General features: G+C 37.2%; 1 protein-coding gene across 18 annotated transcripts in view; it reads right to left on the bottom strand.

Annotated features, from left to right (window-relative positions):
• Positions 1 to 3,855: 3,855 nt before the first annotated feature.
• The window catches only part of CLOCK (clock circadian regulator), a 67,133-nt gene continuing 46,653 nt past the window's right edge, over positions 3,856 to 24,335 (bottom strand). For 16 of the 18 annotated variants that reach the window (XM_052780026.1, XM_052780033.1, XM_052780035.1 and 13 more), the window contains 12 exons: positions 20,422 to 20,504; positions 20,092 to 20,198; positions 19,295 to 19,442; positions 19,001 to 19,076; positions 17,953 to 18,094; positions 17,442 to 17,542; positions 16,433 to 16,522; positions 15,384 to 15,542; positions 13,632 to 13,838; positions 12,163 to 12,383; positions 11,617 to 11,884; positions 3,856 to 9,406 (listed from right to left, as the gene is read on the bottom strand). In XM_052780026.1, the coding sequence (XP_052635986.1) occupies positions 9,221 to 9,406; positions 11,617 to 11,884; positions 12,163 to 12,383; positions 13,632 to 13,838; positions 15,384 to 15,542; positions 16,433 to 16,522; positions 17,442 to 17,542; positions 17,953 to 18,094; positions 19,001 to 19,076; positions 19,295 to 19,442; positions 20,092 to 20,198; positions 20,422 to 20,504 (1,788 nt within the window). In that variant the 3' untranslated portion in view covers positions 3,856 to 9,220. The remainder of the gene's footprint in view (positions 9,407 to 11,616; positions 11,885 to 12,162; positions 12,384 to 13,631; positions 13,839 to 15,383; positions 15,543 to 16,432; positions 16,523 to 17,441; positions 17,543 to 17,952; positions 18,095 to 19,000; positions 19,077 to 19,294; positions 19,443 to 20,091; positions 20,199 to 20,421; positions 20,505 to 24,335) is intronic. The other 2 variants (XR_008234121.1, XM_052780039.1) reach the window with 2 other exon arrangements.

The following is a 24,335-nucleotide window of genomic DNA, read 5'->3' as shown; positions in this document are numbered from 1 at the left end:
ATGGTGTCCTTCCACAGCATCTCAGAGCGCTCGCACCCTGGCCATCTCTCTTGCCTGTCGGCTGGTTCAGGGGTTGGGATTTTAGCAGCTTTCGTCATACTTCTGTTTTGTATTTCTAGTGCATTGTCATCAGAGAGGTGTGTGGCGCTGTTCTGTCTCAAAATACCTGGATACTTGAGATACAGGTAGTATCTTGAGAGTGTGTGTGTGTGTGTGTATATATATACATACAAATAAAAAAGTGTTTTGCCCTTTAGGGTGAGTTTGCATCAAAAACTTCCAGATTTTGTTAAAGCCTTTCCTTTGCCTATACTTTCCTTAAAGTAGTGGGTCTTTATTGAAGAGGTAGGTATGTTGTTGGTAAGATGAAGCAAGCCTTCTTACTAGAGCTAAAACATTTTGGGAGAACATGCGCTGGGTCGCTGGCCCCTGGGCTGGAACACCCTGTGCAGGAGGTGCTGAGGGCAGAACATGGGAAGATCTGGACTGATGCTGCAGTCACTTGCGATGCCCTCTGAATTCAGCGGGTGGGGAGCTGAAAGCTAGGCTTTTGAGGCTTGAGATGCTGATGCATGTGAGCAATAATTCATTCCCTGCCCCTCCTTTCCCCACCCTGTACCCGAAGTGGAAGTTACTGATCTCTTAGTAAAAGAAACTGTCTCTCTACTTCTTATACCAAGAGATAAAGTGGGAACCATGGGGCATGTCTATCTGACTGTGAGCTGTGCGGTTCAGTAGGCTCGTGTGTTGCACCTTCATCAAACTTCTTCCTCCTCAATGAGCTGCAATGTGTTTAGCAGCACAGCTGGGCATATGGGAACAGATTATTTTGTCTTTTCAGCAGCTTGCTGTAGCTCAGGCTTCCTCTCTTCTGAGATACTGTCCTGCCAAGTTATTTACCAGCTTGCAGGAGCATTAAGCCTGTGTGTTAAAGCACCACGGCTGAGGAGAATCTGTGCGTGATCCAGTGGGGGGGGTGGGGAGATGATGTGATGTTTATAGAGATGCTCAAGCTATGAAATTGTAGCCAAGGGCTTGGGGAGGGTGGTTCAGTGCTTTTTGGCTGCATCAGCTTGCTCACGTGGAAGAAATACAACTGCACCTGTAGTTCAGTCCTGCAGTGGCAGTGTTCGAGCTGCTCTCAGGTAGGTTGGAGGAGCCATTTGCAGGCTGGGAATTGCAAGATCTCAAGGTTCAAGATGACAGAGCAGGTTTGATGCCGTACTGGTGGAGCAGCATGTCACACACGGCTTTATAAATGCTTCTGTCCTGAGGCATTATGCATGGCCACGACCTAGATGGTGGTACTTTTGGGGAAGGAGCTGGTTGGTGTATTAGCCAGCCAAGGCCTGGCTTTTCAGGAAGAAAATACAGAAAAAGTTTAAATAATAGTGCTCTTTCCTTTTTAAATGGAGGTAAGTTTGGGGGTTGCCTTGCATTTTAGAACATGAAGGAAACAACTAGCTGAGGTTTAAATTGCCACAGTGCTATGCAATTTCTTGTTCTTTTGTAGCTGGAGAATGTGAAATACAGCGAGCGTTTAAGGGAAGGCTCTGCAAATCGTTGCATCTGCAGCATGGGAAATAAATAGGCAACTGTCCACCACAGGTTTCCCATCTGCCCTGCAGCTCTCCCTGCTGAGGTGGGATGCAGCTGATTTCAGTCGCTGCCAAGGGAACCTCCAAAGCAGCCGCTAAAGCAGGAGTTTGCATCTCTGACTGCATGTGCACACAGCAGAGGTTTAAAAAAAGCGCACACTGCCTGCAACTACTCGTTTCCAGGTGAGAGAAACAAAATGGAGATGATGGTCCATTCTACTGCGATAAAAAAATCTCACATCAACCGAGATGCTTAAAATGAAAAAAGCTTGTGCTTGTTATTTTCGAAGGTGCCTATTCCCAATCCTTAGGTAAAGCCTGTCTCATTACACTGTATGTGGCAAAGTGCAATAAGCAAAGATTACGGCAAACTTCTAATCTTCCATTGTGCCAGGACAAAGTTTTTCAAAGGAAACCTATTGAACCAAAGTACAGGTCCAGTTCACAAGCAAGCCTGCTCTTCCTAGGGTCATGCAACCAGGTATGTATATGCTGGGCTGGTGCTTGGGCTTGCTGTTTTGAGATACAGTAGTCAGATACCAAGTCTGGAAACTTGGAAAGTTACGGAGGGGCTGTATTCAGCAAGTGCCGTAAGAGGCAGCCTGCTGCCATGCAGGCTTCCCTCATCTCAGCTGCACCTCCAGCTCGGGGCAGGCTGCACAGCAGCTGGAGCGCTGCCACTGTATTCATGTGAGCAGTTTTACAACACGTTTCTAGAAAGGGGTTGGTGGTTGAGCCTACTTACGTCTTAGTCCCAGATGCTGTATATTAAACAAAAAAGTCTCTGATCTTGAATTAAGAGGATCAGGCAGTTTCATCCTAATATAACCCGAGTTATCCTTAATTTCCAGAGGCAGGGAAATAATGACGTAATGGCACTTGCCGTACTGACATAGCATTTTTCCACAGATGACCTCGTACAGCCCCTGAAGTCAGCACCCTTGGCAAGTTACAGTGACAGGCTTTTGCTAACGTAGACATGGGTTACATTTAACCCCTAAGATTCTCCATCTACAGTTGGCACATACTACAGATGTCTATTTCTTCTGGATTATTTAAATTTAGTTCCAAAGTGAAAATATAGTTGCCAAAGAGTCTTGACAGCGATAGACACCCTGTGCTACAAAGAATGCTCGTAAGACTGTGGACATTTTTGTTCTTATTATATGTTACCCTCAAACAGCTGAAATCTTCTGGAATTTATATCACTAATGCCTGAGACTCAGAAGTGAAGTGCAACTAACCTTTGGATTGCTAATCTTTACAAGTACTTAACAGTTGCATTCTCATATAAGCATGGTTTTTGTTTCTAAGCTTGTAAGACAGCAAACTGCCATTGAACAGCATTGCTTCAGGTGTGGTAGCAGTTATAATTACAGCTCTTCTTCTTGATAAGTTTATGGAAAAATATATTGATATTTCCAAAGTTCAGTTTTAAGAAAACTGATAATCTTTCTTGCTACATGCTATTGGTCTTATCGCTGGTGGGTGTTGACAGTTTTTAACTACAGCTACAGCACTTCTATAGCTAATTTTGTTTTGACTCCTGGGGCACAGGGGGCTTATGGCACATAGAAGTAATATACAACTTGCACAGGTATTATTTAATTCCCAAAGGCAAAAGATGAGTATCTTCACATGGGCATCTAGTGTGATAGTACCGAAAGAAAAGAACTGCAGACTGTAAAAATGGCTAAGCATATTTACCATTTTCTCCAGGCATTCTGCTTCAATTACAGGATATCCTTCCCTCCCACGCTTCCTTGAACATTTAATTAATTTCAAATTATTAATGTTTACACTTTGATCAGTGCAAAAGGATCAGGGAGAAAGTGTTAGACCACCCTGACAGGTTGTATGTTATCACACAGCTTTTCAAAGCAAGAGCTGCGTGCTCTAAACGAGTTGCGCTCCCAGCTAAATTCAAGTCTCTCCTTCCTTTTTTGGTGGCATAGCCGACATTTCAGATCATCTCTACTCCTTTGAAAATATTATTCTTTGACAATTCACCAGCAGAAGAAATATCCAGGGAGGGGATTTGAAAGAATTAAAGAAGGGTGTTTTACCCATGCCATAAACTGAGGGAAGGGCTCTGTGCTTGATAAACGCTCTGCAGTGCTGCTCCATCATTTGAAGAGAACAGCAACTGTACACATGAACATACAAAAGTAGTTTTAAGTTCTGCATGTTCCAACAAGTGCTGTGTAAGGAAATTCCAAGCCAGTAATATAAATACACAAATCAAAGGTCTCTAGCCTTTAGAATGGGGCATCAATTTATAAAGAGATACAGAGAGAAGACAAGAAAAAAATACAGTATGTGTTTTTTACTGAAATCTCACAAGTCATTTGTCTGGGTAGGGGAGAGAAGATAAAATCGACATCAAGCAACTTCTCACAAGTTGGTTCTGTGGGTGGGGGAGAGAGAGTGCCTTTGTGACAGTTGTGGGAAGGCTAAGAGTGCTTCACTGTGAAACTTGGATAAAATTGACATCAAGCAACTCGGGGGGGGAAAAAACTTCTGGAACCTTAGAAGCTACAAAAAGCAAAATTTTAAATGAGTTACATTTATTCAGTTAAAAAATTGACAGTTAGTAATGGTCACATGAACACCAGGGAACTGTATCTACATTTCCTGACGTCAATATGAGCGGCACTAGGGTTTTTCTGTTTGTTTTCTTTTACGTATACAAATCTAATGCCAGTTAAAAAAATACAAAACAAAACTGAAACCCAAGACACTGTGAAATCAACACTGCTTAAAAACTCAAAATTCAATCTGATATATTTGAAAATAAATATTTTACCTTTCTTATTAAAAAAAGACAACTCACCAACTGCTTTCAAAGCAGTAACATCTTTAAGACCATTCCCAAAAGTGTTTCATAAATAATTACCCATTTTGATTGTCTATTAATGCAGCATCTCTCAGTCTTAGCTGGGGTGTCTATATTAGGCCATACAGTATTTTGTTCAGACACAGTGTTTTGTGTTTCCCCCCCCCACCCCCTTTTTATTTAGGTACAATTTCTTTGAATATAGCATATCATGCTGGCAAAATTCATGCAGATGACATAGCATGAAGCATAGCAGAGCTTAAAATCACCTGTTAAAAAAAAAAGACAAGGAATGTAGTGTTAAAAATCATGATAGTGAAAAAGCAACTATCCAGTCTCACGGACAACCAAGACAATTTCAAATGTTCTCTCACAGTTGTCTAATCTACTATGATTTGTTTAAATATGTCTTTTTTAATCCAAATTCACTTAATTTTCTTCAACTTTTTCCACCTGGGATAAGTAAAAAAATAAAAGGTTAATTATTAAAACTAGTCTCTTTTCCCTTTTAATCAAAATAACCATTTTTCCAGCCCTCTGACTGTACATCTAATTTTAATAATGATTTCAAATAGAGAAACTTACGAATCTGACGTTTGACATGTTCTGATGCCACAACATTTAAAACACTCATAACAATACCTGGGTTAAGTCTCTGAAAATATAAATGGTTCCCGAATCAACTTCAACATTTGAAAAAGGCCACATCTTTAAACCTTCAGAACATTTTCACACAAGTTATAATCCTAAGGGACACTTAGAATTACTGAACAGGCAAATGAACCTCCAGATGATTCTCTCTCATAGGCAACTGTGCAACTTAAAAAGTCTCCTTTTAAGGAAGCTATCATCATTAATCCCTTCCCCAGCCACATAAAACACAAAGCCAACCAGTTTTAGAAGCCTTTTTAATCTTGCACTTTGAGCCTCAAAGGATCACCATATTAAAGAAACATTTTCCAGAAATGTCTCTTGACAGTTATGCATGTTATTCCTCAATGCCCCCCCTCTTTTTAACAGTTTCACTGACTAAAGAAATAAACTGTTTTTCAAATAGTCTTTTCAGTAAAGTGCTTGTTATTACTCAAAAAAAAAAAAAGAGAAAGTGCTATTTGAGTCTTAAGAGAATTTCTTTTTCTGTGAAAAACTGCCTGATATAGCTTTATTTTATTCATTTTTACATAAAGCTGAAATGAAACCTATCTCTTGTAAGGATACTGGGTTACTAATTTTGGTGTTTGGCAGTAGGCAAGATGCCCACAGAAGGTGGTGACACACTGGAACCGTAGTGCAGAAGGTAAACCTTCTAGATGAAATGGAAGGCATATGGAGAGCTCCTACTAGAATCCTTTCATATTTATATACAAATATAATATATATTAAATATAATATAAAAATAGCTATATTTTTCTTCTCTGAAGTTATCCTAGAAGCTTTTCTTCAAATCCTCACCCATTGCAGGCAAACAATGTCTGTCTCCTAAACTCCATGCAACTATGCCATCTTTTTCACTCCATCAGGTGTCACCAGCCCATTTCTTCATAAATACAATCCTCTCCTTAACAGACTCCTTCCCTTCTGTCAGAGTCATTCTGTAATGTTTATGCTCCAGAACCTGCAGCATCACAGCATTCATTATTGTCCTATTGATTAGGATGTTGCAAATAAGTCTATGACTGTAGTAAGTGAGTCGGGCAGAAGCAAAAGGCTGATTAAGAAAGAGGCAATAGCCTGGTCCTCTTCCCACTACAAATCAAGGACAGTTCAGCAACTGATTAGCAACAGGGGAAGCTGCACACCTTTTAAATATACACTTTTTAGTCACCAGCTGTGAAATAAAGCATCTGCATACTTGCACAGAATCTAGACCGAGTTCTACATACTCACTTCTGTAAAAAGTTTGCCTAATTCATGGCAGGAATTTTTCAAATGCGTGCTATATTGTTCCAGTTTCTTTGAATTTCCCCATCTTCTATACTTTCTCTACTAGCTGGTAGTTCTGTAATTGAATGACCTCTCTCTGAGGTTACAAAAAGCTTCTGGATCAAAGCGTACATCTCCATAGTTCTCTTTCAGCAGTCATGCTATTGTCATTATCTAATTTCTCTCTCACCTAGTTTAGCCTTTTTACCAACAGACCTATAGCAGCACACCAGAGTATTTGGGAAGGGGGAAATGGGAAGAGAAGTTTAAACGAAGCTTTATATAAAAAGCTGCATCGTTAACCGTCTGGCAGGTATCTATTTTCTGTAATTCTCAGTGTAATAGCTTAATAAACCTATTTCACCACTATTCAATTCAATAGTTCTAACAGCACTATTAAAGCTCTCCCAGTTTTCTTTTTCAGTGCTATATTGTTATTGTAATTGGTTAAAAACATTTTTATCTAACCTATTTTCCATTAAGCAAAAGTACTGATCGCACAGACCTCTAGTCAACACAGCTTAATTTAGAAACAGGTGGAATGGTGTGGTAGGGATAGTAGAGCAAGGCAGGATTTCTTTACATAGAACTTTAGAGAAACAGGTTTCTGACAATTATTCCAGCCCAGAGGATGCCAGAAATCCCTTTAAAGAAGGGGAAGTGTTCCTTGCTATGTTTGGTATTGGCATCAGTTCCTTGCTCCAGGTTGCAAGAGGCTTCTTGGAGCAGAAAGCAATCTGATTTTCTTTGGTACTGTGTTTCTCACACTCTCCTTCCTTGTTCACTGCTGTGCTTTTTGGTGCCAAACTCTTGCTTTATAACTGGGGAATAACAAAGATCTAATGGTGGGACACATGCAAAGGCAAAGGCTAGCCTCAAAACGTAACCAACTGTATCGAATACTTGGCTAAACTGGTATTACCTTCCTGCGGGTTTGGTTCATCCAATAATACAATCAAACTGTTTCATAGTACAAAATAGTCCCTCACCATTTGGTTACATTCATTCAACTCCTCCTCAGTATTCAAGATTAATCCAGCTTTCTCTCCCTAATACTAATTTTAACTGCTTTTACTGTTTTTGTTTTTAATTATCAGATCTATCAGCATTTATTAATTTTCCTCTGAAGTTCTGATTTCCACAAACTAGTACCATAAAAACCTACTGAACATTTACTTAAAATAGCACATCATATCTGTTGGAACTTTTTATTTTCTTTATAAAGTGAAGTCGCCTTCTGAAGTCTTAGTTCAGTGATATCTCTTAAATCAATAGCCTGGTAGTGTTAAATGCAATCGTGATCTCCCCCAAAACACACTTTATATGCTATGAAAATGATTGAAAAAAAACCCCAACAAAAAAATCAGCTTACTATTCCTCCTCCTGCAAAAGGAGTTCTACACTTTTAGGTTTTTTGATCTTTTAAGAGTATTACCTTCAAGGTCTGAGATTTTAGAGACTCCTCTGTTTCTGGCTAGTGTTTGAAGGGGAGTACCACTCAAAAATGCTCATGGTCTCAACTCAGACCATTATTAAAATCAACACAATACAGAAATATCGATGAAGTAGTTACACAAGTTTGGTTGACGATGTACTAAGACTTCAAAATTGAAAATGGTTACAGATTCAAGACATTGTAATTCAAGATGTTCAACATTATCACCTGAATTAAAATCAAGGCACTATGGGTTTTGTTGTTGTTGTTAAAATGACCCTGAATTAGTTCTGACTAATTTTTGAAGGAGAATAAAAAGATTCCAACATATTTTAACAAGTTACAATTCTCACCACAGAGAAAGTGGTTAAAAAGTGCCCAAAAGGTTATTAAATGTAAATATATTTTTGTGCAAATTACTCCTATAACTGAAACATTCTTGAAAATTACTGTCATTTTTTGTTAAACCTTTTACATAAATATTTCCAACTATGAACTATATCAAAAGATAGCTTTGGGGAATAAAATTCCAAACCATCCACAAGAAAGCAGTGCAAATTCCTATTTTTCAAATAAAACTATGAATTATATATGAAATGATGGATGATATTCATGAATCTGAATGTCCTGAACCCTGATGCATGATCACCAGTTCAAACAGCTTCATCAATAATTTAACCTCAAGAAGTCAACTAACCAACACACTATACCTCACCAAACAAACCCTGACATCACAGACAAAGCACAAACAAGAGACTTGTGCCCACATTAAGGGTGAAAATAATGATGCATCATGTTGTAAACAAAAGGGTAGAACAGAGGAAAACATTAGTCTGAGTATGGCGTGAGAATTTAGGGAAACATATTCAAACCTACAAATAACAGATTACATTTTCATGCATCATATAAAATATTTTGCTCTTTCTCCTTTTATGCAGACATATACACAATATTTTACAGCATCTGTACAACAGAGAACTGGATTTCACACAACATTTTCAAAATATTTACTGTCCCATAATCATCTGAAAAAAATTAGATGGTTTTTGGACTATATTCCTGGCTAATTTTTCTGCTAATTCAAACAATTGCTCCATGTCCATTTCAATACTTTAAAAATGTACAGGATTGATAAAAATACCAATATTTTCAGCATCCCTCTCATTTCAGTCACATTTTGATATCTCACCTGGACAAATTAACACATGGCAGCAAATCCTTCAGAACACAGAAACTGGGGCAACTATCAAAGTTGGCCATGTCCCCATCATCTTGTGGCTTTTCTTAACAGATTCCAGAAGTTAGAAGTAGATCTCAACACTGTGGTGTTAGAAAGCCTTCGTACTGCTACCTCTGTAGCCGCAGTGCAACTGTTTTTGGAGCAGCCCCCTCCTGCTAGTTTGCTTCAAGAAGAGGCAAAGCCCCACACTATTGTGGCTGAACTTTGGAAGGATCAGTCATCTTGTCAGTTCTGTGTCGCGAAAGTTGCTGCTGCTGCTGCTGCTGGGACTGATGCTGCTGGTGGTGGGACTGAGTAAAAGTGCTTTGTTGTAGTGGGAAAGCAGCAGAGAGGATAAGCTGAGCTGACTGATTTCCATGAAGTAACCTGGATGTCTAAAACATGGAAACAGAAAAAGATTATTTTTCCTGCTGCACTGAGAAACACAGGCCTAGCTGCTTTTTAACTTGTCATAAGGGTTGAATCAAAATAAACTTCTGATTTGGTCATTTAAGCTAAGCAAACAATGCAAAGATTAGTTCATACTAGCAAACATTGCAAAGGTTAGTTCATACTAATAAAGTTAATTAGCGCATCTGACCAATTAATAAAGCAGCTGTAACTGGTCCCGTGACAATGAGTAGGAACACATGGCAATTTGTCTCCATTTCAGACCACAAGAGCATAACAGGGCTTAAGGAATCTATTTTAACAAGTGCAGGTGGCTGTCATTGCAGTCAAATGAAAAAACAGTGCATGACTTGGCACAGATCACATTCATTCCCCCCAGCCAAAAATGAACAAAGAAACTGCTGCATTTGCAGACCCACACATCCCCTTTGAAGGAGATTTATTACTATTGGAAATAGTACTTAGTTTTAATATTAATCTTCTTAGAACCAAAAGATGATGGTTACTGAAGAAAAGGAACGAAGGATGGGTACAAATGCACTTGGATGTCTCAATCCTGAAACACGTTCTTGCAGCAGAAAGTAAACTACATCGACTGCTGCACCTACAGAATCAGACTGCCCCAGTGAGCAGAGGCAGGAAAAACACTTTTCTCCCTTTTTAAAGAGCATTTGCTTCATTTCAAAGTCTAGCACTTTAATAGTTTGTATTAAAAATACTAAACTTTTGCCTAGAAAGAAATTCTGGGACAGGAACAGACCTTTGGAGATCTTAATCTTTCACAAATCTTCTGTTTCACCAGAATTAAGTCAAATTTGTACCAACTTTTAAATTTGGAAACAGAGGTACAGACGCTACCAACCTGCTAAACAGCATTGTTACGGTATTTATCTGACTTGTCAGAGAACACATTCAAGTCTGCGCTCTGGTTTGATTCAGTTCAAGAGTCTCCCACTACATAAATGAGTGCTGAAATTCAAATCACTAGGTATTCTTCAGCTTTCTTTTGAAAGTCAACTTGCAGCTGAAAAGCCTTTGCCTGATGCATGACTGAAATTGGTACGTTCCCGGGAAAGATTTTTTTCAACAAGTCAATATTTTCTGTCAATGACCTAGTGAAAGAAAATTTTACTCAGCCCTAAACAGAACTGTAACCATTCCTTGTGCATTTAAATGTAGGTTAAGCCTCCAGTTACTTACTGCATTTGTATATATTCCACCTGCACACAGGATCCCAAATTTAGTGCAAATGGGAGACCACATATAGTAAATATTTTTAAAATAAGGATTTTTTAATTATGTATACTCTTAAAGATTAAAAAAAAAGAAAATTGACATTCCCAGAGTAGTTAATGAATGTTAAGAATATGCACAAACTACATCGTGATAGTTACATGGACTTTATCCTTCTTTGGAGAAGACAACATCAGAGGCCAAATTAAGATTTTTTTTAATGCACGCCTTCTTGGAGGCACTTCCTCTCTGTGTTCCAGCTACAACTACATCTCCCTCAGCAGCATCACCTGCTGGGTGAGCTATGTGCCAGCAATTAATTGGAATCAACAAACGGCAACGGATTTCCCCATCAATTTTTTCTACCTTCTGGTTCTTTTCTTTTCTTTTCGAGATTTCCTGTCTCTAAACTCCTTGGGTTTTGCCTCCTTCTCTTTTGATCCAATGTCTCTTCTTTCTCCACTAAAACAAGGTTCTTCTCTACTCTCTGCTTAAAAGGTTACTTGCTGCTCAGCCTCCCCTGTAGCCTAGACAGATGTTCATGCCTCATGTTACGGGGACATGTCTTGCTTTGGGTTGCATGCTGCTTTCCAGACCAAGCAATTCTGTTTGAGATCATCTCTCAAACCTTCTTGCATTAATATGTGAATGCAAAGAAAATGCAAACTGTTTTAAAGGGAAACATCTGTTTCTTCATACCATGCTCAAGCAAGAGCAGCAATTCAAAGGGAAGAAGACATAAAATAGGACAAAGCATAGAGTCAAATTACAGGAAAGTCTCCCTCTCCTTTAAGTAGTAAGATTTTAGAGAATGGCTACAGAATAAACTTATTTCATGCATCAGGCTTGTTCATAGGTTGCTATTTTAAGTGCTCTGTTTTCAGATAAAGCACCCCTAGGATAAGCTAGCAAAGCTGAAAGTGTCAGGACTTCGAAAAATTTGTAGACAATGCTGCATTACCTGTAGGAACTGTTGGGGGTGCTGGGTCAGCTGTGGCTGAGCTGGTTGCTGAACTGTGGTGAGCTGCTGCTGATGGTCTTGCTGACTTTGCTGCTGCTGCTGTTGTTGTTGCGTTATTGACAAAGTCTGTGGCTGCTGCTGTTGGGCAGCAAAAGTGGGATAAGCTGTCACCACCTGTCCCATAAACATAGTACTTGGTACCATTACCGCTCCACATGCTACTGGGGCCGTGACAAGTTTTGTTACAAGTTGCTGACCTTGAGAAAATCTGTTAATAGAAAACGACATCTGGAGTCTCTTTAGGAAAGATAAATCAAGCGTCACGTGCACTTGAGATTTGTCAGGTTCATACTTTGCTATAAACAACATGGGTCTTGATAAGCCTGTGAACATGTTATTTTGGGCAAAGTTTAGTTTAACAATTGTATTCATATATAGTTAAAATAATAAATCGTGATTTTTTAATGCTACTTTAGTTCCTTTTGTATATGATGGAACTATGTAAGCATATCATTATAGCAAGTCATCTGAATATTGAAGATTTACCTGATTTGTCTATCCTGTGTAAAAGTGGTTACTGCAGCAGCATTCTGGTTATTGTTCTGTGGTAAGCTAGAAGGAACCTGGACCACATTTCCTGTTGTTGGCTGAGAAATCACCATAGTGTTATACAAAGGTGCTGAGACTGTGTTCTGTGACTGACTGGCAGACTGACTGGCAAGAGAAGACTGTTGATTGTGTCCACTAAGCACATTTTGTTGATTATGCTGAAAAGAAAAAATATTTTATGAGATAGTAAATTGAAAATAGCCAGGTACTACAGCTGTTCTCCTCATTGTCATTACCCATACTTCACAGCTGCCAATGTTTTTCTATTACAAATGAATTCTTAATTTAAAGTACCCAGGTATTTCTACTGACTGAGGATTTGGAGGTGGGACTGGCCCTCAGACATCTGAAAATCTCTTAGATTACCCTCTTCTCCTGTTCAGGTTATTTTTTTTTCCTGAATTTTTCAGCTACTTGCATACTGTTTGTTGAAAATCCTATTTTCCACTCCTTTAGCATCTCTGTGCCAGATTTAGACTAAAATGTGCACATCACATCAATCAATTTCTTATTTGAAAGTTTGGAACTAGCTTACTGCTGAGATGGTAACACTGTCCACCACTAGTCTGCCTCTTCACAAATCTCAAAAAGAAAGTATGGAATTTGGATAAAGGTACAGAGGAGGGTGACCACAGAGACTGGAGGTATAAGGAGCCTCCATACACAAAATGGTCAAACCCATTAAAAGTGTTCAGCTTGAAGGACAGGCTCCTATGGAGATACATGTGTCAGAGGACTTTGAAATCACATATGACTGAGAAGGTGAAGAGCGAATAGCTGCTCTATGTGTTTCCCAGTATATAAGCTGGGTGGCAAGTTTAAAAAACAAACATAATCATATTTCACAGAGAGTAAAGCTGTAGAACTCACTATGAGATACTGTGGATTTCAAAAGTTTACATGGTATTGAAAGAAACTGAATAAACTCATAGAAGAAAAAGGCTATTACATTACAGATGTCATACACCTATGGCATCTGACAAATTGCTGAAGAGTAGAGAAGTCAACCGCAGAACCACCAATATATGCTTGTCCTGTTCCTATGCTTTTTCTGGTTATTTGCTGTCTGGACACCGGGTTTCAAGCTCACCTAGTACAAATCTCAAGTTATATGTTCTGTCAACAGAAAAATCATAGACATTCAAAAAAAGGCAAGCTAAAAGTTTTTGTGATACTGGTCTTTCAAGAAAGCTACTTGTTATTAATTATTTACATGCCTAAGTCTTAAAATAAAAACAAACGATCTGAAATTGCATTACCAAGAACATAAATGCATTTCAATTGTAAAACTTGGAACGTGAAGAAATTAATATGACTCAAAGGACATTTAAAAAAAAAAATGTTGTGTTTCAGCTATAGTTTTGAGCACATATTCTATCCAGCAAAATCAATAATGAGAATTTTACCTGTGTTGCAGTACTCTGCAAAGGCTGTTGCTGTATCATGTGTGGAGTACTTATATGGCCTGTGTTCATCCCACTTTGAGTCTGATTAGTCTGAACAACTTGACCTTGCATGTTTATTGGCGTAAGCTGCTGAACATTTGAAGAATTTCCAGAAGCAAGCTGCACAGAACCAAAGTTGAGTCCAGAAGTTGACTGCTGCAAGAACATCTTAAAAAAAAATTCCCAAGTTAGCTTTTAAGAAAAATCTGTTAATTGTTCAAGATGTTTTAGAGAATCTAAACTTAATTATTTTATATCAATATAAGATAAAGTTTCATCTTAGTTATTAGAAGTGTTGAAACTGCATTGCAACCACCTAGAGCAAAAGGCCCAACTCCCATATAGGGTCAGTATTCAGAGACTGTACTGTAACTGGTAAGATAAGAATCAGAATCCTGATTCCTAGAGCCCTAAACATTAAGGTTTACTATTTGTTCTTAAAGAAAAAGTACTATTTAGAGACTAACTGGTAATGTAGTCTACAACTGTCTAAAGATAAAAACATATTTGAGATCACATTTCTATTTGTAGGATCTCCAGCAGTGAAACTAATTCAAATGAAGAAAATCTTAGAATCCAGGCATAGCACCAAGAACATAATCTTCCTTGGCAATCAAGAAATCATAATGATTATACTGAACTTTCCAACATTGTTGTAATAAACTGAATTCAGCACAAAAATATTTGAGTCTTTACAAAAAGTTAGGCCCAAGACTACAAGAAGACAGGGTAATAAGGTAGAACGTGCAGCACTTAGATCTATTTTCCCTAGTTTCCACAGTCCTGAATAAGGTCCCTCCACAGTGCATGGGAAGAGAGCTGTGAATCTCTCCTTTTGAGGCATCTATAAGGCAGTCTACTGCTGGCAGGCTTATGCTAGACACGATAAAACACCGAAAATGCCACACGCCAGAAACTCCTACTCTGCAACAGAATTTAAACAACATACTCAGTACTTCCAGGAAGTATTTTTTTCTACTCTTTATTCACAATCCATACTGAAAATATTTAGATTATTTCCTTAAGGTGTATTTTAGTTTTGGGTGGGTTTTTGTTCGGTTTGGGTTGGTTTTTTTTAACTAGAAAAACCCAATAGGGTCATTCTTTTCTTCCAAAGATGGCTGCTGAAAAGAGAATGACAAAATTAGAAAAAAAATATACCAGTTAAAATACAGAAATCAGGTAGTCAGCTGCTTGACTGAGTAATACATCCTTTCGACTTCTTGTCTTTCTGGCTCAGTAACTACTTCAGTATACCATGCAAAGTAGAACCACTTCACTAGGAGGGTGCATAGGAGGACCACAGCCTGATAAGTTAGGACAGTTTAAGAAACAAAAGGTATCAATCTGACACCCTCGAGCTAAAAGAGGAAATAAATGCTTATCTTGCACATTTTGGATTAATATTCTAATGGCTGCAAAACTTTGCAAGAAGTAACAACCACTGCATCCTTTTACATTTAGGTTTAGGCATAAGCTAGGCTTGAGCTGCTCAACATTGAAAACACACTGGGGCACTTCCAGATACATTCAGAAGCAAAATGGCAGGTACCTCAGGAACAGTAGCTTCAGATGCTATGGATTTTAGGCACGTTAGGTCCAGATGGCAGCTGACAGGGAGTAGGGAGGATTACCTTGTGGAATTAAGTACCCAAGTCTCATTTCAGATGCCTAAATTCTCTAATCAAACCTGTAACAGTTACACTAACTCACCTGGAGTCCTTGACCATGGACAATTTGAAGCTGCTCTTGAATCTTACGCAACTCTTCCTGCTGCCGATGAATATTTGCTTCTATCATGCGTGTTCTTTGCTCTAGCTGGTCCTTTAGATGCTGCATAGCTCCTAATTGAGCTGAAAACTGAAACACAGGCTGTAGTGCAATGAATAAATTAAAAGCTGAGCAAAATTAATGACATGTAATTTATAAGCAGTAAATACATTCCTCCACAGTAGCAAAGCACTGCTTTTTAAACTGCTAATAGCCATAATCTGAGGACAAATTCATTAGTATGAAAATGTCACAGAACTCACATTTAATTGATGCATCAGATTTGGTGAACTGAAAAAAAAAATCCATAGCAGAAGAAATTGACTGGTGTCCAAATCACCAAGACTCTATAAAAAGCCTTAGTAATTTACATGGTACTGCGGATGTTAAAGCTCTCTCAGGTTAAAAATTAGAATTGTACCAGTTTACCAAAAAAATTCATCCAGAGCTAAAACATATGCAAGTAACTTGGGAATACCCTCAGTCACAAACTGTTGAAGGCTGAGCCCACAGAGAAACTATGTTTGCCATTTCTATTCTTTCCTAGACATCTGCTATGGGCCACAAGTCAATATAACCTTTTGATACTTATATCCTATCTACAGGACATAGATCTTTGGTTGGACCTGATACCACTATCCTTATTTCACGAAAGTGTTTCATAGACTAAGCTGCCTTGTGTTACAAGCATATGTGTAGAAAGTTACCAGCATAACTGATGGATTTTTAAATTCATGTCCTACAATATTTTATCTTAAATTGTGTTTGTATCTATGTTTCTAATGGCCAAGGCTGAAAACTATACCCACACAAATAACAGGAAGAAAAAAAATAAAGGAAAACCATCAAATTGGGAAATTTGCTCTTTTCAAGAGAATAATGCTAAAGGTGACTTTGGCACCAAAGAACTCAACTTCTGAAAGAGAAATTAACCTCATATTCAGAACAAGACTGTTTAAAAATAATAAACAATAAATCAACTTAATCCATACCTGGGACATGCCAGACTGGAGCTGTAAAGTTGCAGGCTGAGACATCGCTGGCTGTGCTACTGGTTGTCCAAGAGACTGGGAGCTTAAAGACTAGGATTTAAAAAATTGTTCCATAAGTGGAAAGAATGAAACTTGTACTTGACATGAAATATTTCTTTACATAAAGTGTCAATTCCAAAATAGCATCATATGAAAAAAAAAAAAGTAAATGTTTCCTGAAATATCTAACCTTAAATGTTAGAGAATTAAGAACATGAGAGCAATTGATTATATACATAACATATGTATTGTTTTTCCACTGCTAAAAATATATAAAAACAGTAGGTATAAACCAGGAAAAACATAAATTACAATGACAACTGTTTTAAAAGTCTTATTTGTAGTAAGGGAAAAACTTTTTCAACAAGTTTGGAAGTTGACACCTTTGATTTATTATTACACTAATAATTTTAAAAAATACATATTTTAATAAGCATTCTATTTTTGAAGTGAATGTATTAGTTCAACTGGAACATGAGCACAAAGTACACAAAGCATGACATTTTCTCACGTTACCAAGATTTCAGAAACTATATGAAAGTATTCACTAACATTCTTTAAAGTCGTAAATTTATATGATTTCTCTATAGGGACACACACAGCATTATGTTGGTAATTTTATATATATATATATATATATATGTATATAATTGCTTATATACATATATACACTAAAAATGCAGAATCGTAGAAAGTTATGTGTGAGTGAAAGCAGAGATTCATACTCAAGCTTGCAAACCCTAATGCCAAAAAATACTTATATGCTTAATTATTCTATTCCCTTAAAATGTAGTATACTGAAGTTGCATATTGATGATACAATTCTGATAGTCATGTATTCCAAGTGAAACTGTTACAGTTTAAATTATGTGTTTTCAGAAGAAATAAAGCAAAGGTTATATGGATTTAATAATACACTTTAAAGGTGAATTACACTGATTAAGTACAAAATTTTTCTCTGAAGAGTTACCTGACTACTCAGAGATGATCTTCTTTGTGTAGTCTTTTCATGACCAGATAAGCTTTGCCTTGGAGGAGTGCTAGTGTCCAGTGTCATTTTAGTCGGTGTTGCTGACAATGTTCAGAGTTACAACAAAAGAGACATGTTAATAGTTATCTCAGTTCTGCAATGCAATAATCAAATCACAGGAAGCTTTTCATGAATAAAAAGAAAGCTTAAGGCTTGGACTCTTTTTTTTATCCTGACTATCCAACACTAATGCAATCTGATGGACTGAAATAGAGTGTTCTAGGGTCTACTACTGTACTTTTAGAAGTCACTTGTCATGGTTTAACATCACTATACAACCTCTGAAAATTTGAGTGGTCAGCAGATCTCTGAACCATCAAAAAGGACATTTTCATTTGCACACTTTTCATAAAATGGTGATTAACTGCTAGTTATGCATTTAGTTCAAGTAAGTAAAGAAGAGAAAGCCTTCACTAGGAAGGCAATTATATTTTCAACAGTTGGTGCTTACATGAATGATCTGATACTGCAGTATGTGAAGATTTTCGTGAACTCCTGGAGGAAGCAGAAGGTGTGGGGCTGGTATCAAACCTTTCCAGTGCTTCTTTGAGACTCACTGTGTTTATGTGATTGTCAGACCCAGAGTCCTGACTCTGAAGGGACATACACAAGCAACAATTTTTTTATCTGATTCAGCACACAATGTACATTTCTATTAGCAAATATCTAAGACCATGCTGTGTCTATTTAACCCCCTTACACAGGTGACTGCAGAAGTAGTGGCCTGTTTGGTATCTGTAACCTCAGTTTCCACTTGTGGCTTTTATCCTTGGAAAAGAAACCAAACCAAAGCCGTATATGCCTAGAAACCAAAATGCATGGAGACATAGGCCACAAACCGACTGCTGAGCTGACCTCCTTCTCTAGCTACTCAATCCACTCTGAACACCAGTGCAATGAGTGAACTGCTTATTCTTTTGAGAAAGGATGAGTTAATTCCACTAGAAGGAGCACTGTCAGATGAAACTTACTGAACTGCCAAGGCAAAACACGACAGAGCATCTGCACAAGCTGGCTTCTCTAAAACTCACTGAGCTTCCAAGAACATTAATTCAAAATGAATTTTGTATACTTCTAAGAAGTGGGACAGAGTCACACAATGAAATAGCTCCTGCTTTCCTCTTGTGAATTCCTTTAAGCCATCTTAGTGTGTTGATCTTGGTTTTTCAGATTATGGGTGCTTCCAGTAAGGAAGAAAATTTATTTATGAATCAAACTCTGCAGGAATCAGATCTTAATAACGACTTATGGATGTTGCCATGTTATAACTACATGCACATGAACTCCTGAAAAGAAGAGGGTAAGTGTTCACGGCAGAATACAGTTAAACACCCTTCCTAGACTACTTTATCATTTTAAACAGTCATACTATTTAGAGATCAAAATAATTACTTTATCTGTAACAGGACAAAACACTTCTTGCTGCTGTGTATTTGCTTACATATTATTTTTAGTATGAAAGAAAGAAGACGTAAAATAAAATTATAGAAGACACTCACTTTATCTGCTGTTATCTCTGGAAGAGACTCCTCAATACCAAGTTCTCGTCGTCTTTCTGCTCTAACTTCTGCATAACTAGAAGAACAAACCAAATGTGACTGCAATGTTCTTGGATGATTTAAAAAACATACCTCAAAAACCAAACTTCTCAGAGATACCTTGCTTACAAATATCTCAGAAAGTTCTCCAATGACTCTTTAAACTGCTATGACTTCTCTACCTCCAAAAAGACCAGCAATACAGCTCCCATGCCAATAGAATTTCTCTAATATAGATTTTTAAAAATAACTTACCTTACAACAGTGTGCGTACAGACAATAAACTCTGGCCTGGAATTCCACTGGTGATACGTGATATAGTAATGTGTTTGCAGCCAAATCCATTGTTGTCCCTTTGTAAGGAATCTGTAGTAACATGACTTCCCTTTCCCATATTGCATTACTATAAAAGTGAAGAATAAAGTTGACTGTCTTTCCAGTCTGTAAATATTGCAATTACATAATCAACATTATTTCCCAGCTTCATATGGCCCAAAATCATGTCTAAATCCAGTATTATGACAATGACTAAGAACAGGTTTACAACTGTAGCTTTCTACCAAAAACATTTTACACTGCATTTTTCAGAGAACTGCAGAACTCAAACTTCCATTTTTGTCGTTTTTTTTTTTTTACATACTGTGAAAAATTTATGTGCAAAAAATTTAAATACAGCTTTATAAAGAAAAACACAGTTGAACAGAAAGCTTATTCAATTACATGTTTAAACAATTTTTGCATTTATTAAACATCACAGAGCCTTTTAAATGCTATTGGAAGAACTAGAGAAGTATTAGTCATAGTGCTGTGCACTCCAATTTACCACAATGAAAACTCTAAATTATAAGACAAAGTTAAAACTGTTTTGTAGGTCTGTATCAAAAGAAAAAAGATTAAGATCAGCAGTGCAATTATGTCAAATGAATGGGAGCAAAGACACTTCAATCAAATATAGCACAAAATTTCACTACAACAGTTGTACATTTTAACAAACTTTAAACTGAACATCTATAAAGCAAACTTGCTCATTTTAGCAACTTAGTCGTACTCACAATGCTCGTGACATTTTGCCAGATTATCTAGATCATCCACATGATAATAATCATAGCCTGATGTTCCCAAAACTTCAAAAGGAAGATAACCTATTATCGGAGGTGCCCTAATTAATACAAAAATTAATGTCATTTTATTTTCACACAAAAATCCCAAACGAAATTACTTCATTATATACGTTTTCTTGTTTACAGTACGTGCTCTGAAAAAAATTAAAAATTAAACCCAACACAAGCTATGAGTAGTTAATGCTGATTGGTGGACTCTAAATATTATAGCCACCACTGTGATTCAGCTACTATTGCTGCTATACATAGAAGGAATTGCACCTGTGATCCAAGAATAGGAACTTCCATTCTAAGCTATGTCTAGATGTGAACTCTTCATTGGGTTCTTCAACAGTGCACATTTCCTAAAAAGTAAAAAAATAAAAATCTCTCTCAAAACTGCTCTATTCTAATTCATAAGCTCTTCTGAAATTCAGACTTACCTAAAGTTAGTAGATAACTCCACAATAGTTATAATGTTATTTTTAGACAGCTTCATTGGTTTTGCTTGTTTAGATGCATAGTACTGAGGTAGAATCTAATCTCAGCTGTGCCAGACTGACACTCAGTTGATTTAAATGGAACAACCCTGGCATGAGATTAAACTCAAGCTCAGTATCTACAAACACAGTAGTACAAGCAGAAATCAATAGTTCCTGCAGTTACGCTTTTAACTTGCAACAAGCAAAAGAAGAGGAAACACTCCCACCAGACACTCTGATTACAGTATATGCTTATAATGGGTAAAAAACAACATTAGCAAGATGGTCACATTATTTTGAGTTTAGGAGCAGGATTCTTCCTTTTAGTGAATACAGAGTACTCTAAATCACTTGGGCTTGAGGGCACAGACACGTACTACAAATAACACACAGTTCTTATGTTTAGAACTCATGAAAAGTAAGAGAATGATTGTATTTCCACTATTACAACAAATCCTCAAGGTATTCTGTACATCGTTTTAAATGTATTCTACTCAGACATATGTGCAATCAGTGCATGTCAGTCAATTTCTATTATCCCCTTCCAGAGAGGTAAAGATGCCCTGCCAAGTACTGTGCCTCATGCTGAGACAGTAACGGAGCTAAGTACCCTAAGCCAGTTGTTTCTTTTGCAAACTCCTCTAGTACTGCCTTACAAGAAGGAAGATGGATGATGGAATACATGCATACATACAAATACACCCCTCAAAGAATTACAATAAAATTAGAGATCAGTAAATCTTTCTTTTTTGGACACCTGCACGTTTGTCACACTTGTAGGAGCTTGCAATAGTATTCCCATTGCCAGGAACACAGCAGAATCTATTGATGATTGGATACCACAACACTTTCCTAAAGACTACAATATGGAAGCCACTGCTGCACTGACATTGTATTCATGTCAGATGACATAATTCACTGACAGATGTGGACAGATGAGCACACTGCTGCTCTACAAACATCTGTAACTAAAATAGTCCTGTGGAAAAATACAGTAGAAGACTAACTGTTATTCCTACAAAGGGACCACCTTCTTTTCATTCTTTCAGGTTATAATACAGAGAGTTTAAGTGGATATTTTGCAGTTCTTTAGATAGATATTTCTAAGTTTTCTTTGTATGAAAGAAAAAAGTGAACATACCTAGGCAATGTTCTTTCCTCACCTGCATCAGTGTAAAATCTAAAGACAGTGACTAGAAAGTGAGTTATATGATGGAGGTAATGAACAAAATCACTCTGGGCACAAATTTATGACTCTTGGTGTGACTTCCAGTTAGCAAGACTTAACCTTCAAAACTGAAAACTACCCCTAAAACCCAAAGCTCATCTAATTTCCTAAGATTACAGCATTTAATAAAGCACCACTCATAGCAAAATAAAAGAAATGACAAAGTGTATAGCCCTGAGCTATACTTTTGATTTGTTGTTTCTTTTAATGTAATTATTTTGGCACAAGCCAAAACAAAAGTAAAAATAACTTCAAGTGCAGGCAGTAAAATCACAGTAAAAACATCATTGTTAGAGAGGAGCTCACAGCAGGTTAGTATCTGATTACTCAATGCATTTATATTAATATTTGCAGATATTCCACTGTAAAATACCCCTGGATAGAAGCTATCTTGTTCAACAAGGCATCTTGTTGAAGTTGTCAACAAGGCATCTAGAAAAGAAAGGACTTTCATTTGTAACAAAAAATATTCTGGTAGAATCCATTTGGGTGGATTAATCTTGCCACCTTGATAGGATTCAATCATTTACCAGTCAAAATGCAAGACAAATGTTTTAAAGAATGTGTAGAGCCAAATCCTTCACTGGGGGGCAAAATCTGTGGCATATTTTGTTACAAAAGTGGTGGGTCATATGCAGACAATAAAAACGTGAACTTTCAGAGGTTATTCTCATGAATACTATGGCTTTCTTCAAAAGCACTGTATATCCTTGAGAAATTACATTCTAGGTTAAAAAAAAAAATCCAGAACCGTATACCATCTGAAATAAAAAGTGGCAGATGAGCAGGCAGGTTCTACCTTAAATAAGGCAATCTAGTACTAAAATAAACATCTTATTACTGGCTGCATCACACATCTGTTAGTAAAGTTACTGGGATGGTAAAGTTCCTGATATAACACTTATTTGCTAGACTCTAGTCAATGCTAGCCTCAATAATAACAGAAGTTATCAAAAGAGTATAAACAAGTATCGTCAGGTTAAAAGTCTTCACAAGAAGAGCTCCCAGACGAACAGCACTAGTCAAAACCCTTCAGAGGATGTTAAAACCTCTGTAACGTGAAAGCTTACTTAGGCACTAGGGGCTCAGAAGTTCAGGTAGAGGAATGAAACTTTGGCCAGAGTATAACCTGTAAGGCTTTCGCCCTCAGGAGACTGAGACCTGAATGATCATAAATGGATGTTCCTCAACTTCCAAATATCCTGTTCCAGAAGTAGGAAACACAGAAGTTTTACTATAGTACATTCTAACCTGTCAGACTTTAAAAGACAAAAATATTTGCAAATCCTGCTGGGTTGGTCTTTTTCCCCCAAGTATTTCATGAAGCAAAAATCACACATTTAACATCTCTACCAACCGCAGGCATAACAGCAAGAACATTATTTAGACCCGCATGGGAAGAAAAGTGTCACATGAATGATTTCCATGTTTCAGGAGAAATAAACAACAAACTGTCTCTGGCACGCAGTCTGGAGAGATCCAATTCCTATTCAACCTGACAGAACTGAAGAAGTTTATACCATTTGTCCACAGGCTCCCTACTACACTTTCAAAGTGCCAAGTATATAGACCATGTCCTCAGAGGCTACCACCAACAATCTTCAGCTTAAGACACCAGTGCATTCAACTTACAGGCAGAATATTTAAATATACAAAGAGTTCTGCATGACAGACAGCAGCTTAACCATGTGCCGTATACGTTTCACGGCATTTCTTTACAACTGAATTGCAAGAACAAATGTTAGCTAGTAGACTATCCTGTACTTTGATTAATACATTTGTATAAAACATATAATCTGAATCACAATCACAGACTTTCCTGTACTGTATCCTGAGTATTTATTTTGATTGATTTTGGTGAGGAACAGGATTATACTTGGTAAACCACAAACTTCATACACATCCAGTTCTAAACTTGGAAAGATAACTTCATTGTACATTAGCAGTTAAGCAAAATGTTCTCTTTAAACAACTGAGTTACTGAGTAACAGTACTGAAACAAAACAAGAGTTCTATTACAGCAAACCCAACTCTCAGTTACTGACAAGTAATGTTAGCTTTCATTAAGCCCCACCAGATTTGGTTCTGTATCAAACTACAGCAAGACCATCAGCAACATGAAATTCACATCCAAGTTTCAACTAAAACTATTAATTTCTCCAGTGAAAGTGGAATCTCGATGTTATCTTTCATTTTGTTTAAGTTAAACTTGCTAAATTATATTCCTATGGACTTCTTCTAAATTAATCTCTTGCATATTACTATTTTATATGACTATTTAGAAATGGCATTCACTGTAACAACTTCATTTGATGCTCTGCATAACATTTAACTTATTTGTGTGTGAAGTAAGAAAAACAGACACTTTCAGTTTCATATAATAAAATTCCTTACGGTTTTCATTAATAATATTTGAAATGCTGTGTGCATTCTCTCTGAAGTTTTCCTGTTCAGAGCACATTTTAAAATGATACAAAAGTGAATTC

This window comes from Harpia harpyja, chromosome 2, assembly GCF_026419915.1.
Source record: "Harpia harpyja isolate bHarHar1 chromosome 2, bHarHar1 primary haplotype, whole genome shotgun sequence".
NCBI classification, from domain to species: Eukaryota; Metazoa; Chordata; class Aves; order Accipitriformes; family Accipitridae; genus Harpia; species Harpia harpyja.
The sequence above is the reverse complement of the archived record's forward strand: the minus strand, read 5'-3'. Positions and strand labels throughout refer to the sequence as shown.